Source organism: Anomaloglossus baeobatrachus, chromosome 1, assembly GCF_048569485.1.
Source record: "Anomaloglossus baeobatrachus isolate aAnoBae1 chromosome 1, aAnoBae1.hap1, whole genome shotgun sequence".
Lineage (NCBI taxonomy): Eukaryota > Metazoa > Chordata > Amphibia > Anura > Aromobatidae > Anomaloglossus > Anomaloglossus baeobatrachus.
This window is the reverse complement of record NC_134353.1, coordinates 852,541,946-852,557,915: the sequence shown is the minus strand read 5'-3', so window position 1 is coordinate 852,557,915 and position 15,970 is coordinate 852,541,946. Positions and strand designations below refer to the sequence as shown.

The following is a 15,970-nucleotide window of genomic DNA, read 5'->3' as shown; positions in this document are numbered from 1 at the left end:
AAATTTGATCAAATTGTCCCTTTTTTCCACAAATGCTTTATGGTTTCACATACGTCTTGCATTGGTGGCCTAACACCTTGTCCTGTTCTTGCTTCCAAGGTGGAAACAAAGCTAAACTTCAGGGTCCGTAAAAAGGCACAAAAAAGCAGTAAAAATGCAGCACGAAAAGCAGCAAAAAAGGAATCAAAACCTGTTTTTTGCAAAATTTACTGCCAAGTAATCAGTTTTTGGCTGCAGAAAAAAGCAGCAAAAATCAAGGTGTGAACATAGCTTTAAACCCTATTAATATGTTTTACATTTGACAGGCTTTTGATTCGCCAGTGTTAAATAAACCTTGACAATCAAATTTATTATTTAGTGATCTACCAAATTAGCTGCTGCTTTGGGACACTAAGCCTAACGAAGCTAAGTGAATTATTTGAGCAATTATTTTTCTTATTATGTTTTCTGATTAATTTGAGTAGTCCTATGATAGTTTTCTAAAACATTTATCAAATGCTAGCCAAAATAGATTGAAACACCAGAAGTGTTTGTCTAAATTATTTATTGGCTAACAACCAGAAATAATGACTGCAAAAAAAATATATAGCCCCAAATATATGCATTTAGGTCAAAATAAATGTCCACAAAGCATGTATATGATTGATCTATCCACGATTATAAATACAAATTTAGTGATGCAAAAAATATTACTTTTTTTCTGACTGTAAATATAAGTTAATGGAGTTCTCCGAGCATGAGATAAAGTGGCGTCCCTGATATAATTCAAACTGCAGCCAGTCCCAGTCAAGTGTCAGCTCGGGCTGCAGACTGAAGACATATAACTCTTAAGACCTGTATGTCCACTGACAAGAGCTGTATCACACATACTTCAGTCAGCGGCTGGGAGCACATGTTGTCTTAAGTGAAAAAATATATCTTTTTCTCACTGAGCACAACATAACATAGGTTAGCTCCAGTTTTTTTTCTTTTTAATATTTGTTTTCTGCTGGGCACAATCAGTTTTCCTGTACGGATATAAAGCGCTGTCACACTGAACGAGGAGAGGGATGAAGCTGGAGATCTCCTAGTCAAGCACAACATGGGTTAAAATATTTCTTCACACATCACAACCAGGCCACAGACTGAGGTATGTGTGATATAGCTCTTGTGAGTTGAAACACAGGTCTCGGGAGCTGTACACTGTGTGCAGAATTATTAGGCAAATGAATATCTTGATCACCTGATACTTTTTGTACATGTTGTCCTACTCCAAGCTGTATAGGCTTGAGAGCCAACTACCAATTAAGTTAATCAGGTGATTTGCATCTCTGTAATGAGGAGGGGTGTGGTATAATGACATCAACAGCCTATATAAGGTGTGCTTAATTATTAGGCAACTTCCTTTCCTTTGGCAAAATGGGTCAGAAGAGAGATTTGATGGGCTCTGAAAAGTCCAAAATTGTGAGATGTCTTGCAGAGGGATGTAGCAGTCTTGAAATTGCCAAACTTTTGAAGCTGATCACCGAACAATCAAGCGTTTCATGGCAAATAGCCAACAGGGTGGCAACAAGCGTGTTGGGCAAAAAAGGCGCAAAATAACTGTCCATAAATTGCGTGAAGCTGCCAAGATGCCATTTGCCACCAGTTTGGCCATATTTCAGAGCTGCAACGTTACTGGAGTATCAAAAAGCACAAGGTGTGCCATGCTCAGGGACATGGCCAAGGTAAGGAAGGCTGAAAAATGACCACCTTTGAACAAGAAACATAAGATAAAACGTCAAGACTGGGCCAAGAAATATCTTAAGACTGATTTTTCAAAGGTTTTATGGACTGATGAAATGAGAGTGACTCTTGATGGGCCAGATGGATGGGCCAGAGGCTGGATGAGTAAAGGGCAGAGAGCTCCACTCCGACTCAGACGCCAGCAAGGTGGAGGTGGGGTACTGGTATGGGCTGGTATCATCAAAGATGAACTTGTGAGAACTTTTCGCGTTGAGGATGGAGTGAAACTAAACTCCCAGACATACTGCCAGTTTCTGGAAGACAACTTCTTCAAGCAGTGGTACAGGAAGAAGTCGGTATCGTTCAAGAAAACATGATTTTCATGCAGGATAATGCTCCATCACATGCATCCATCTACTCCACAGCAAGGCTGGCCAGTAAAGATTTAAAAAATAATGACATGGCCCCCTTGTTCACCTGATCTGAACCCTATAGAGAACCTGTGGTCCCTCATAAAATGTGAGATCTACAGGGAGGAAAAGCAGTACACCTTTCGGAACAGTGTCTGGGAGGCTGTGGTGGCTGCTGCACGCAATGTTGATCGTAAACAGATCAAGCAACTGACGGAATCTATGGATGGTAGGCTGTTGAGTGTCATCATGAAGAAAGGTGGCTATATTGGTCACTAATTTTTTTGGGTTTTGTTTTTGCATGTCTGAAATGTTTATTTCTAAATTGTGTGCAGTTATATTGGTTTACCTGGTGAAAATAAACAAGTGAGATGGGAATATATTTGTTTTTTATTAAGTTGCCTAATAATTCTGCACAGTAATAGTTACCTGCACAAACAGATATCCTCCTAAGATAGCCATATCTAAAAAAACCCACTCCAACTTCCAAAAATATTAAGCTTTGATAGTTATGAGTCTTTTGGGTTGATTGAGAACATGGTTGTTGATCAATAATAAAAAAAATCCTCTAAAATACAGCTTGCCTATTAATTCTGCACACGGTGTATGTCTTCAGTCTCCAGCCTGTTTTGACACGTGACTAGGTTGGGCTGCAGTTTGAATTATATCAGGGACACCATGTTATCTAATTCTCAAAGAATCCCTTCAATGTCCATGTTAAAAATTATTAAATAATGTCTTCTTTGTGTTTGGTTCAGGATTTCAGCCATAAAGCTACCCTGCTTTGTGATGGGCAGATAGCAGATTGTTCTGGGGCTGTTTTCCGAGATCCACTTCACTGGGTCAAAACTCTTCTGGGAAATAACATTACAGTGACTTGGAAATATATAACAGATAAGGTTAGTAAGTGTAAGCCTGAAAAATCATTCTGCTTATGACCGTCATAACACACAGACAAGTTTGAGAATACATTACAAATTCAGATGCTGTTTAGCCAGAATTAAGAACTATGTCTCCAGTATTGCAGGACTGCAGTGGTATGCAGTGAGATTGTTCCGCAAAACACAAACCCAGATACAGTTATATGGATGGAAAAATAAAAAAGTTATGGCTCTTGAAAGAAGGGGAGGTAATAACTAAAAATGGCCTGTTCTTTAAGGGCTTAAAGCAGTTCTGCCCGGCGACTAAAAAGTGACTCCTCATTTTTCATGTACAGTCGCCCTCCTTTTGCGTCTTGCTGCCTTCTCTGTTCAGATTGGTGCTCTGTTCAAGCTTCTCTTGCTGTGGGGTAGAAAATCAAAGGGAGAGGTGATTTAGATTTTCCACTGCACTACCCATGGTGCCAGTCTGAGCAAAGGAGGCAGCGAGAAGCAAGCGGGGACATTAGGTGATTATACATGAGGAATTTATAGTCACTTTTCAAGCCTAAGGTGGAGGGTCACTTTAAACACAAGTGAGGAAAACATAACGTCATATACTGTAATTATCATAATTAAATTACTTAATTGAAAGTTTATGACCGTTATCACACCTGATCCGGATACAGTTTATTGAGGTCATAAGTCCTTTATCCAGAAGTACTGGAGGAAATAATAGAAAGGAATGAACTGCAGGTATTACAGCATACTTTTCTTACAGGAGCAGTAACAAGATTATATTGTTACGCACTCATATCCTCACTGCTTCTTGCTTTTCATGTCATATATTTTGAGCTACCAGAATCTACACCATGATTCTCATAAACACGTAGCAACTTGCACAACGTTGTATGAGATAAATATTATTGAATTCCTGATTCTCGTGAAGAAGTTATGATATATGATTCCGATGAAGCAGAGAAGTCTCCACATGAGTAGTAAGAGTGCACTAGCACCAGTAAACTAAGGATTTCATTTCATTATTGCATTTGTGCATTCTTTTGACTAGTTTGGGTGGCTTTCACATATTTTTTTTTCATTCTTTTTCACTAAATTCTTTTCATTTGCACCTATTTTATAGTCAAATTTATGTGTTTGGCAGTAGTGATGGGCACACCCGAACTGTAAAGTTCGGGGTCCGTACTGACCACATAGTGTTCGTGCACACGGTCCCGAACACAAGTTTCCCTGGGAAACTCGTGTTACAGTTCGGCTCCAGTTCGGGTTCAGGGGCTGTAAAAAAAAAAAAGCACATTAGTAAAAAACATTATGATTATCCTTATCGGTCCCGCGACACGTCCTGCAGACTCTGCCTTCCAGCCGCTTCTGCTTTCGGGTCCGATCATTAACTTCCAGCTGTATTCACTGCACTGCTTGTCACTTGGCAGTTTTTTGGCTTTTCTCGGCCATGTTCGCAGTGACATCAGTGTTAAACCGAGTCCATGAGCCATGGACTCGATTGAACTTTGACTGTCACTGTTCGAGTCTCGCATTAGTATCATCCGACACGGCGCACACTTTCCTGACAGGAGCGGGTCAGCTGCATGTATTTCCATGCAGCTGAGATGCTCCTGTCAGGAGAGTGTGCGCCGTGCTGGGAGATACTGATGCGGGACTCGCAGGAGTCATACGCAAGCCTCAGCTATGCACTCGTGTGAAGTCTCTGACAGCTCTCAGCTGAGTCTGTGTGAGCAGACCTGTGTTTATTTTCTCGCACAGATGTAGCATAGCTGAAGATGCTCGCCTGCCTTTTGACTGTCGGAGGGGTTTTTTTTGGGTAATAAAGATGGAGTCCTAAATGTCTTCTGTTTTATTTCTAATAAAATATTTTTTTTTCTCTGTGTTGTTTTATTCTACTGTTAAAATAACAGACAATCACAGACGCTGTCACAGAGTGGGCATCTGTGATTGGATGCTGGAGTAACCTGAAACCAGCCCATACATTCTAGCATCTAGAATATGTGGACAGATTCCAGGTTACTCCAACAGCCAATCACAGATGCCCATTCTGCATGACAGTGTCTAAGATTGGCTGTTGGGTCCCTCACACATATAGTAGTGTAAAAATAACTAAATAATTTAAAAAATGACATAGCGCTCCGTGGTATTTTTGATTCTCAGCTCACATAAAGCGGACGGCTACGGACCACCGTGAATTTCTAGTAAACAGCAAAAAGAAAAACCCAACACATAGAAAAAAATGTTTTATTAGAAATAAAACAAGAAAAATATTTAGAGACTCCATCTTTATTATAAAAAAAAATCCTTTGTCCAACGTAGTCCACAGGGAAAGCAATGTCAGCTCTGCTTCATTGCTCTTTACAGACAAACGTCTATACAGAGCGAAAAGCAGGTGACAGTCAAAGTTCAAGTCCATGGCTAATTCGTGGACTCGGGTGAACCCTGACGTTTCTGCGAACACAGCCGAAAACAGCTGAAGATTGCCGAGTGACGAGCAGTGCAGTGAATATGCCCGGAAGTTAATGATCGGACCCGGAAGCAGCAGCGGCTAGGCGACAGCGGCTGAGCGGGTAAGTATAATGACATTGTTTATTATTAACTATAGTCTTTGTTTTACAGCCCCCCCCCCCCTCCCGTTCCACCCCGCCCCATCAAAAAACTGTAAAGTCCAAGTTCAGGGTTTGGATGCAACTTCGTGCTATCTCAGAACCCAAACTCAAACATTACAAAAAGTTCAGGCGAGGCTCCCGAACATGAACATCAGGGGGTTCACTCATCACTATTCGGCAGTGGTTGTTTTTTGTATGTGTGTGCTCGCCATTGTGGCTACACCTCAGGGTTTCCAGATGTTTTTGGCTGATTAATCAATTGCGACTTTTTAAAAGATCACTACATTTTTGCCCAAATGTACAGTTGTAGCCACACGTTTTGAGACTGACACATTATGAATTTGAATTTTGAGTTTCCTGCTTTAGTGTTTTTAGATCATTTAGTCAGATGTTTTTGTTGCTACTGAAGTACAAAAATCAGCATTTCTAAACTTTTATTGACAAATATCAACTCTTTTTGAGTGCCCTGAATCCTTCATAGCAATTTAACCTCTCTCTGAGGTTCTGGATATTCTGATAAATGATGGATTTAGCCTAAGTTCCCACAATGAGTATTTGATATATTTTTGACATTACGGATTATTCTGGGCCTATTAATTAAATTAGGTGTTACTTGCACTCAAAAACACAATGAAATATGTGGGGGTTTTTTTACATGTGTTTTTAACTCACTTCTGCTGCAGTTTTTGTTTCCTTATGGCGTGCATGGTTTTAGATAAAACTGCTTTGTTTTTGATATGTCACGTTACTTAGCATTGATTAAAAAAAATATTAGTAAAGTCAGGTGCATATTGTGCATTTTTACTATAGAAATGGACTAAAAACGCATGTGTTTTTTTTTTTATTTATCTGCAGAATTTCCTCATCTTATTTGTTTATGGAGAAACTCTGCAAATAAAACACATTTCTCTCAAGAGAACTCGCATCCCAGGAGTAAAAAAAAGCACAGTAGGCAAGAGATTTCTATGTATCTCATCCACTTTGCTAGAATTGTAAGACGCTGCATTTTTTGAACAGTGAAAATAGGCAACATTAAAAATGCAGCAAATACTCGTCATTGGAACTAAGGTTTTAGTGCAATCTTTCCACAGAAATATCCTTGCCTGTAAAGCCTTTTAGATACAGTGCAATAATGACGGCATGCATTTCCTTGGAGGTAATTCTAGTTAACAAAAGAAGACAATGATTATAAACACCCATCTCCTTTTAAAGCAACCAGTCTGCCGTAATAATTCAGCATGACAAAATGGCATCTGCTGCTTTGTGCTCGTTAACACACTTTCTTCTGAGCCAACGAGATCACTGAAATGATGTAAGCAGGTCATTTTGTGACAGAACTAAAATTTAGTGAAAATCCGTTTATTGTAACTGTTAATTTTCCTGGCAAAGAATGATTTTTTTTTTTATAAAGAGTGATCAGATGAAGTGCAATCTAGAGTTAATGCAAATTGCTACTATACAGTAATGAGCAAAAGAGTTAAAAAAAATTTTAACTTTTGACTTTCAGGCTCCATATCTCACCCTCCACTACCTTTTGAGCATGAGACTATCTTCATTTTATAGACAAATATCTGGGCTGTCTCATTCATACATTTGACTTGCAACTATTTAGCATATGATTAGTTATGTAGATTCTTGTCATGTTACTGCATTTTTACGGTTTGAAATTTTTTTTTCTTCCTGTATACTACAAATTACAACCTGTCGTCCAATTCCCTGAGTGTTTTATTAGGTTGATTCCCAATTGAAAGCTCACTTGTTCGAATCGATGAGCAGCCATGAAGCTTTCCCAAAAAAAGAGAAACAGCATCATCCAACTCATCAATAGAGGTCTTTCGGCCAAGAAAATCGGCAAACTGCATCATGTGTGGCCAAGACAGTTGGAACAATACATAAGTCAATCCATTCAAAAGCCAAGAGGTGGACATCCAGGCAAAATATCGGAGTGAAGTAGTTGGCTCATCACTAGGTCTATCAGTTCTGGAGTGGCAAACGACAGTGGAAGTGACTTGTATGCTTCGTTATAGTGAGATCACGTACGTCCATGTAAGCACCATGCTATGCATGTTACACAAGTCTGCAATGGTGGCCTGAAAAAAGGTGAAGAAGCCTCAACTTCAATATCATCATAAGAAGCGTTGGCAAAGAAGTACGAAATGTAGACAGCAGAAGATTAGAAACGGGTGATTTGGAGAGATGAGACAAAATAAATACACTAGGCTCTGATGGGTGCAAATATATCTGGAAGAAACATTGGAAAAAGGGGCTAACGTATAGAGAAATTGAAGGAACTGTCAAGTTTAGTGGAGGAAGCCTGATGATATGGGGTTATTTCACAGTCTAGTGGAGGAAGCCTGATGATATGGGGTTATTTCACAGTCAAAGGTGCTGGATACTTGACAAGGATCAATGGAGATGTCAATGCTAAAGTATATGTGGGTGTCCTACAGTACTATGGGTTTGAAAAGGACGACATAGGGTTCCTGCAGGACAATGACCCGAAGAATACGTCAGGATTGGTGAACTAATGGTTCAGTGACAATGAAGTAGAGGTGCTGGATTTGCCCCCACAGTCCCCAGACCTCAACCCAATCGAATACTTGTTTGTAGAGTTGAGGAAAAACCTGTATGCATAGCCAAGTGAGTCAACCAGTATGCACCAATACTGGGAACATGTTGAAGAGACCTGAGATCAGAATTCAGTCAAGACATGCTTGAATCTGATTGAGAGCATGCACAGAAAGAGACAGGCAGTGTAGATAGCCAAGGTTGGATTTACAAAATATTAACAAAATAGTACAATTTTAGATTTTTAGGAGCAAAACAGTAACAATGCAGTGACAGGACAAGAATCTGCATAACTAATCATATGATAAATAAATGACAGTCAAATTTATTTCTGAGATAGCCAAGATGTTTGTCTATAATATGATGGTAGTCTCATGCTCCACGCTGTAGTGGATGGTGAGATATGGAGCCTGAAAGTCAAAAGTTAAAACTTTGTTACCCTTTTGCTCGTCAGTGTAAAAACTAAAGCAGCAAACTTTGTGAAAACCAATATTTTTGTCAGGCTCAGAACTTTTGTCCACGTCTGTACTCCACTCCCTCCCCTGATAAAATTTTATGTTTCTAAAAATGTTTGCTCACATTTTGTGACATTTTAGTGGAACAAGTAACTTTTCGCACTAAAAAGCTGCAAAATTTTTGAACACAAAGAACTTTTTTAAAATTTTGTGCAGATTTCATGAAGCACATGGCCCATTTTTAAGAATTTAGAGAAAAAAATGTTAAATACCACAAGTAAAAAAGAAAAGAAATGGCATTAAAAAAACAAAATAATAGATTGGGCACTGAGTCTTAAACAAATGTCAGCATTGACTCTAAGGGGTACTTTGCACGCTGCGACATCGCTACCTGATGCTTGCGATGCCGAGCGCGACAGTCCCCGCCCCCGTCGCACATGCGATATCTTGTTATAGCTGCCGTAGCGAACATTATCGCTACGGCAGCTTCACACGCACTTGCGTGCCCTGCGACGTCGCTCTGGCCGGCGACTCGCCTCTTTCCTAAGGGGGCGGGTCGTGCGGTGTCACAGCGACATCACACGGCAGGCGGCCAATAAAAGCGGAGGGGCGGAGATGAGCGGGACGTAAACATCCCGGCCACCTATTTCCTTCCGCATAGCCAGTGGAGGCAGGTAAGGAGATGTTCCTCGCTCCTGCGGCTTCACACACAGCGATGTGTGCTGCCGCAGGAACGAGGAACAACATCATATCTCCTATTGGTGCGACATTATGAAAATGTCCGACGCTACACAGATCACCGATTTACGACGCTTTTGCGATCATTTATCGGCGCATCTAGGCTTTACACGTTGCGGCGTCGTTACCGGCGCCGGATGTGCGTCACTTTCGATTTGACCCCGACGATATCACAGTAGCGATGTCGCAACGTGTAAAGTACCCCTAATTCCTTAGGTATAATATGCATGTTTTCATGTATACACTAAGTGCCCATTTAGACAAACTCCTTAACCTAGTGCTGCCGCATCCTTTACTAAGCACTTACAAGACAGTAACATACGGTAATTAGAGCAGCTACTGAATGTTCATAGTTTAATAAATGTTGTTTCTTTGTCGCTCCATTGGGAGACCCAGACAATTGGGTGTATAGCTTCTGCCTCCGGAGGCCACACAAAGTATTACACTTTAAAAAGTGTAACCCCTCCCCTCTGCCTATACACCCTCACGTGCATCACGGGCTCCTCAGTTTTGTGCTTTGTGTTGAAGGAGGCACACATTCACTCAAGCTCCACATTTTAGTCAGCAGCAGCTGCTGATTATATCGGATGGAAGAAAAGAGGGCCCCAGGGCCCCCGGCATGCTCCCTTCTCACCCCACTAAGTCGGCGGTGCTGTTAAGGTTGAGGTACCCATTGCGGGTACAGAGGCTGGAGCCACATGCCGCTTTCCTTCCCCATCCCTTAGAGGCTCTGGGAGAAGTAGGATCCTAACCGGTCATCCAGGCACTGGGACCGGGCTCCCTCCGCAGCCCCTGTGGGAATCTGCCGGACAGGAGACTTAATATCATCAGGGACAGGCCCTGCATCCAAAAGGTACTCTGTGTCCCCTTGGGGACGGTGTATGGAGCGCTCGTGTCACAGACACTGCAGTGGCTGCTGTATTTTTAGGACGGCCGGGACTACCGCGCCGACCGTGCCTGTTTGTCGGTCGCGGTATTAAATTTAGTCCCCGGCTTCTGCGGCCTAGTACCATAACTCCCGCCCCCGGGCCTGCCAGTCAGGGGTAAGGGCGGGACGGTCGACCTGACGTCGACAATGAGGGCTGGAGCATACTTTAGGTGTTCTCCTCCCCCCTCACTGATCACTGTGGGGCACCAGATTCCCGCACTTTATTAGTCGCCGCCCACGGCCCCCTCCTCCCCTGAGAGCTCCGGCAGCCATTTTTACAATCATTCTGCCGGTGGAGGATTTCAGGAAGAGCTCTGCAGCGCTGGGAGGCCCAAGGCAGGGAATCTGGTGGACACACAACCGCTTTGGGCGGTCGGTAAGCCACACCGGTCACCGGTGCTGGTCCCCCCAGGGTGCCGAAGTGTATATATTTATATATATATCTGTATACATTTTCTCTGTTCGGCCGCATTGTTTTTGCTTTTGGCTATATACCCTCAGTGATCACTCTCAGAGGAGACAACAGCATGTCGTCCGCAAAGAGCAAGGGTGCCAAGACACAGGGTTATTTTGCAACCTGTACCTCCTGTGCGGCTATGTTACCTGCAGGATCCACCTACCCGCACTGTGAGCAATGCTCGGCCCCTGTTGCACTCGCTCAGCCGGAGCCTCGGGCACTGGTGGGGCCCTCGGCTCAGGTAGAACCCCCGGCCTCCACTGTCCAGGTGGCAGGGACAGAGTTTGCAGCTTTGGCTGAGAAACTCTCTGAGTTGCTGTCACAATCCATGGCTCAGTCTATGGACAGATGGTCTGCTAAGATACTAGAAGCTTTGCAGTCCAGATCGGTCCTTCCACAGGCCTCGGGCACTGTGAGTTCATCGCCCCCAGGCCCCTCTCGGTCTGCGCAGCAGCGTGCTCCTGGGGTGGCACCTGAGTCTCACGGGGAGGACTCCGACACGGACCGCAGTCCCAGACCGGCTAAGCGGGCTCGCTGGGAACCTTCCCCGACTTCATCACGCTGTTCGGGGTCTCAGCTTGAGGACTCTCTGGAGGATGAAGCGGAGGTCGCAGCTCAGGGCTCTGACCCTGACGTTGCTCTCAATCTTGATACACCGGAAGGGGACGCCACAGTAAATGACCTTATAGCGCCCATCAACCAGGTGCTAGATCTTTCTCCCCCAACTCCACCTATAGAGGAGTCTGCTTCGCAGCAGGAGAAACACCAGTTTAGGTTTCCTAAACGTACACGGAGTGCGTTTTTCGATCACTCTAACTTCAGAGATGCTGTCCAGAAGCACAGAGCATTTCCGGACAAGCGCTTTTCTAAGCGTCTTAATGACACACGCTACCCTTTTCCTGCTGACGTAGTTAAGGGTTGGGCTCAATGTCCCAAGGTGGATCCTCCAGTCTCTAGATTGGCGGCTAGATCCGTAGTATCAGTGGCAGATGGTTCATCGCTCAAGGATGCCACTGACAGGCAGATAGAACTCCTGATGAAATCCATCTATGAAGCCATAGGCGCGTCTTTTGCCCCAGCCTTTGCAGCAGTGTGGGCACTCCAGGCTATCTCAGCTTGTCTATCTGAGATTAATGCGGTCACACGTACCTCTGCTCCGCAAGTTGCGTCTTTGACTTCTCAGGCGTCGGTTTTTTCATCCTACGCCATGAATGCCGTCCTGGACTCTGCGAGCCGTACAGCGGTAGCGTCTACCAATTCGGTGGCAGTCCGCAGGGCCATGTGGCTACGCGAATGGAAGGCAGACTCTGCTTCCAAGAAGTTCCTAACCGGTTTGCCATTTTCTGGCGACCGTTTGTTTGGCGAGCAATTGGATGAAATTATTAAGCAATCCAAGGGAAAGGATTCGTCCTTACCCCAGTCCAAACCAAACAGACCGCAGCAACGAAAGATTCAGTCGAGGTTTCGGTCCTTTCGGCCCTCAGCCAAGTCCCAATCCTCCACGTCCAACAGGCCTCAGAAGGGCCAGAGGAACTCTTATGCATGGCGGTCTAAGTCACGTCCTCCAAAGACCGCCGGAGGCACCGTCTCCAAGGCGGCCTCCTCATGACTTTCGGCCTCCCCAAACCGCATCCTCGGTCGGTGGCAGGCTCTCCCGCTTTTGCGACGCCTGGTGGCCACGTCCAAGACCGATGGGTGAGAGACATTCTGTCTCACGGTTACAGGATAGAGCTCAGTTCTCGTCCTCCGACTCGTTTCTTCAGAACATCTCCGCCCCCCGAGCGAGCCGATGCACTTTTTCAGGCGGTGAACACTCTGCGGACAGAAGGAGTTGTGATCCCCGTTCCCCTTCAAGAACGTGGTCGCGGCTTTTACTCCAACTTGTTCGTGGTGCCAAAAAAGGACGGATCATTCCGTCCTGTTCTGGACCTCAAACTGCTCAACAGACACGTGAGAACCAGACGGTTTCGCATGGAATCTCTCCGCTCGGTCATCGCTTCGATGTCACAAGGAGACTTCCTAGCATCAATCGACATCAGGGATGCTTATCTCCATGTGCCGATTGCACCAGAGCATCAACGCTTCCTGCGTTTCGCCATCAGGGATGAACACCTTCAGTTTGTGGCACTGCCTTTTGGCCTGGCGACAGCCCCACGGGTCTTCACCAAGGTCATGGCATCCGTGGTGGCGGTCCTACACTCTCAGGGCCACTCGGTGATCCCTTACTTAGACGATCTCCTAGTCAAGGCTCCCTCCCGGGCGGCATGCCAACACAGCCTGACCATTGCTCTGGAGACTCTCCAGAGGTTCGGGTGGATCATCAATTTCCCAAAGTCAAAATTGACACCGACCCAATCACTGACGTACCTCGGGATGGAGTTTCATACTCTCTCAGCAATAGTCAAGCTTCCGCTGGACAAACAGCGTTCGCTGCAGACACGGGTGCACTCTCTTCTTCGGGCCCAGTTACACCCCTTGCGGCGCCTCATGCACTTCCTAGGGAAGATGGTGGCAGCTATGGAGGCAGTTCCCTTTGCGCAGTTTCATCTGCGTCCACTTCAATGGGACATTCTCCGCAAATGGGACAGGAGGTCGACGTCCCTAGACATGAACGTCTCTCTTTCACTGGCAGCCAAAACCTCTCTTCAGTGGTGGCTTCTTCCCACTTCTTTGTCGAGGGGAAAATCCTTCCTGCCCCCATCCTGGGCTGTGGTCACGACGGACGCGAGTCTGTCATGGTGGGGAGCGGTTTTTCTCCACCACAGGGCTCAGGGAACCTGGACTCCGACAGAGTCCTCCCTTCAGATCAATGTTCTGGAGATAAGGGCAGTGTATCTAGCCCTAAAGGCGTTCCATCGGTGGCTGGAGGGCAGGCAGATCCGCAAACAGTCGGACAACACCACGGCGGTTGCGTACATCAACCACCAGGGCGGCACACGCAGTCGTCAAGCCTTCCAAGACGTTCGGCGGATTCTGCTGTGGGCGGAGGCCACAGCCTCCACCATCTCCGCAGTTCACATCCCGGGCGTAGAAAACTGGGAAGCAGACTTTCTCAGTCACCAGGGCATGGACGCAGGGGAATGGTCTCTTCACCCGGACGTGTTTCAAGAGATCTGTTGCCGCTGGGGAACGCCGGACGTCGACCTCATGGCGTCTCGGCACAACAACAAAGTCCCGGCATTCATGGCACGGTCTCAAGATCACAGAGCTCTGGCGGCGGACGCATTAGTTCAGGATTGGTCGCAGTTTCGACTGCCTTATGTATTTCCTCCTCTAGCACTGCTGCCCAGAGTGTTAGGCAAAATCAGGTCCGACTGCCGCCGCGCCATCCTCGTCGCTCCAGACTGGCCGAGGAGGTCGTGGTACCCGGATCTGTGGCACCTCACGGTGGGTCAACCGTGGGCACTCCCAGACCGCCCAGACTTGCTGTCTCAAGGGCCATTTTTCCATCTGAATTCTGCGGCCCTCAACCTGACTGTGTGGCCATTGAGTCCTGGCTCCTAGCGTCCTCAGGGTTATCTCAAGATGTCATTGCCACTATGAGACAGGCCAGAAAACCAACGTCCGCCAAGATCTATCACAGGACTTGGAGGATCTTCTTATCCTGGTGCTCTGATCAGGGTTTTTCCCCCTGGCCGTTTACCTTGCCCACTTTTCTTTCCTTCCTTCAATCAGGAATGGACAAGGGTTTGTTGCTCTGTTCTCTCAAGGGACAAGTATCGGCGCTTTCCGTGTTTTTTCAAAAGCGTCTAGCCAGGCTTCCGCAGGTCCGCACGTTCCTGCAGGGAGTTTGCCACATAGTCCCACCTTACAAGAGGCCGCTGGAACCATGGGATCTTAACAGAGTGCTAAAGGCTCTTCAGAAACCACCTTTCGAGCCACTGCGGGATGTCTCTCTATCACGTCTTTCGCAGAAGGTGGCATTTCTAGTGGCAGTTACATCGCTCCGTAGAGTGTCGGAGTTGGCAGCGCTGTCATGCAAAGCCCCCTTCCTGGTTTTTCACCAGGATAAGGTGGTTCTGCGTCCGGTCCCGGAATTTCTCCCTAAGGTGGTATCCCCTTTTCATCTCAATCAGGATATCTCCTTACCTTCATTTTGCCCTCATCCAGTTCACCAATGTGAAAAGGATTTGCACTTGCTAGATCTAGTGAGAGCACTCCGGCTCTACATTTCTCGCACGGCGCCCCTGCGCCGTTCTGATGCGCTCTTTGTCCTTGTCGCTGGCCAGCGTAAGGGTTCGCAGGCTTCCAAGTCAACCTTGGCTCGGTGGATCAAGGAACCGATTCTTGAAGCCTACCGTTCTTCTGGGCTTCCGATTCCTTCAGGGCTAAAAGCCCATTCTACCAGAGCCGTGGGTGCATCCTGGGCATTGCGGCACCAGGCTACGGCTCAGCAGGTGTGTCAGGCGGCTACCTGGTCGAGTCTGCACACTTTCACGAAACACTATCAGGTGCATGCCTATGCTTCGGCAGATGCCAGTCTAGGTAGGCGAGTCCTTCAGGCGGCGGTTGCCCACCTGTAAGAAGGGGCCGTTTTCGGCTCTTTTTATCAAGGTATTCTTTTACCCACCCAGGGACTGGTTTTGGACGTCCCAATTGTCTGGGTCTCCCAATGGAGCGACAAAGAAGAAGGGAATTTTGTTTACTTACCGTAAATTCCTTTTCTTCTAGCTCCTATTGGGAGACCCAGCACCCGCCCCTGTTCCCTTCGGGCTGTTGTTCTTTTGTGTACACATGTTGTTCATGTTGAATTGTTCTTTTGGTTCATGGTTCAGTTCTCCGAACATCCTTCGGATTGAATTTGCCTTAGACCAATTTATAAGTTTCCTCCTTCCTGCTTTTGCACCAAAACTGAGGAGCCCGTGATGCACGGGAGGATGTATAGGCAGAGGGGAGGGGTTACACTTTTTAAAGTGTAATACTTTGTGTGGCCTCCGGAGGCAGAAGCTATACACCCAATTGTCTGGGTCTCCCAATAGGAGCTAGAAGAAAAGGAATTTACGGTAAGTAAACAAAATTCCCTTCTTCAGTGCTGGGTTAGTGCAAACAGATTTTGTGTTTTCACACTGAGGAGAGCACAGTGTAATAGGATCCTTCTCTGCATTACCAGAACTTTAACCTCAACTTTTGCTAGAAAGTTGGATCCTTTAGGGCAGGGGTGGCGAACCTTTTTTCTGCCGGGGGCCATTTGGAAATTTCTACCAACCTTCGGGGGCTGCACAA

At 45.8% G+C, this 15,970-nt stretch overlaps 1 protein-coding gene across 3 annotated transcripts in view; it reads left to right on the top strand.

Annotated features, from left to right (window-relative positions):
* The window catches only part of ANKRD31 (ankyrin repeat domain 31), a 408,642-nt gene that overhangs the window by 359,946 nt on the left and 32,726 nt on the right, over window positions 1-15,970 (top strand). For 2 of the 3 annotated variants that reach the window (XM_075342267.1, XM_075342277.1), the window contains one exon: window positions 2,873-3,013. The exons of the other annotated variant lie outside the window; for it this stretch is intronic. In XM_075342267.1, the coding sequence (XP_075198382.1) occupies window positions 2,873-3,013 (141 nt within the window). The remainder of the gene's footprint in view (window positions 1-2,872; window positions 3,014-15,970) is intronic. 3 annotated transcript variants of the gene reach the window in all.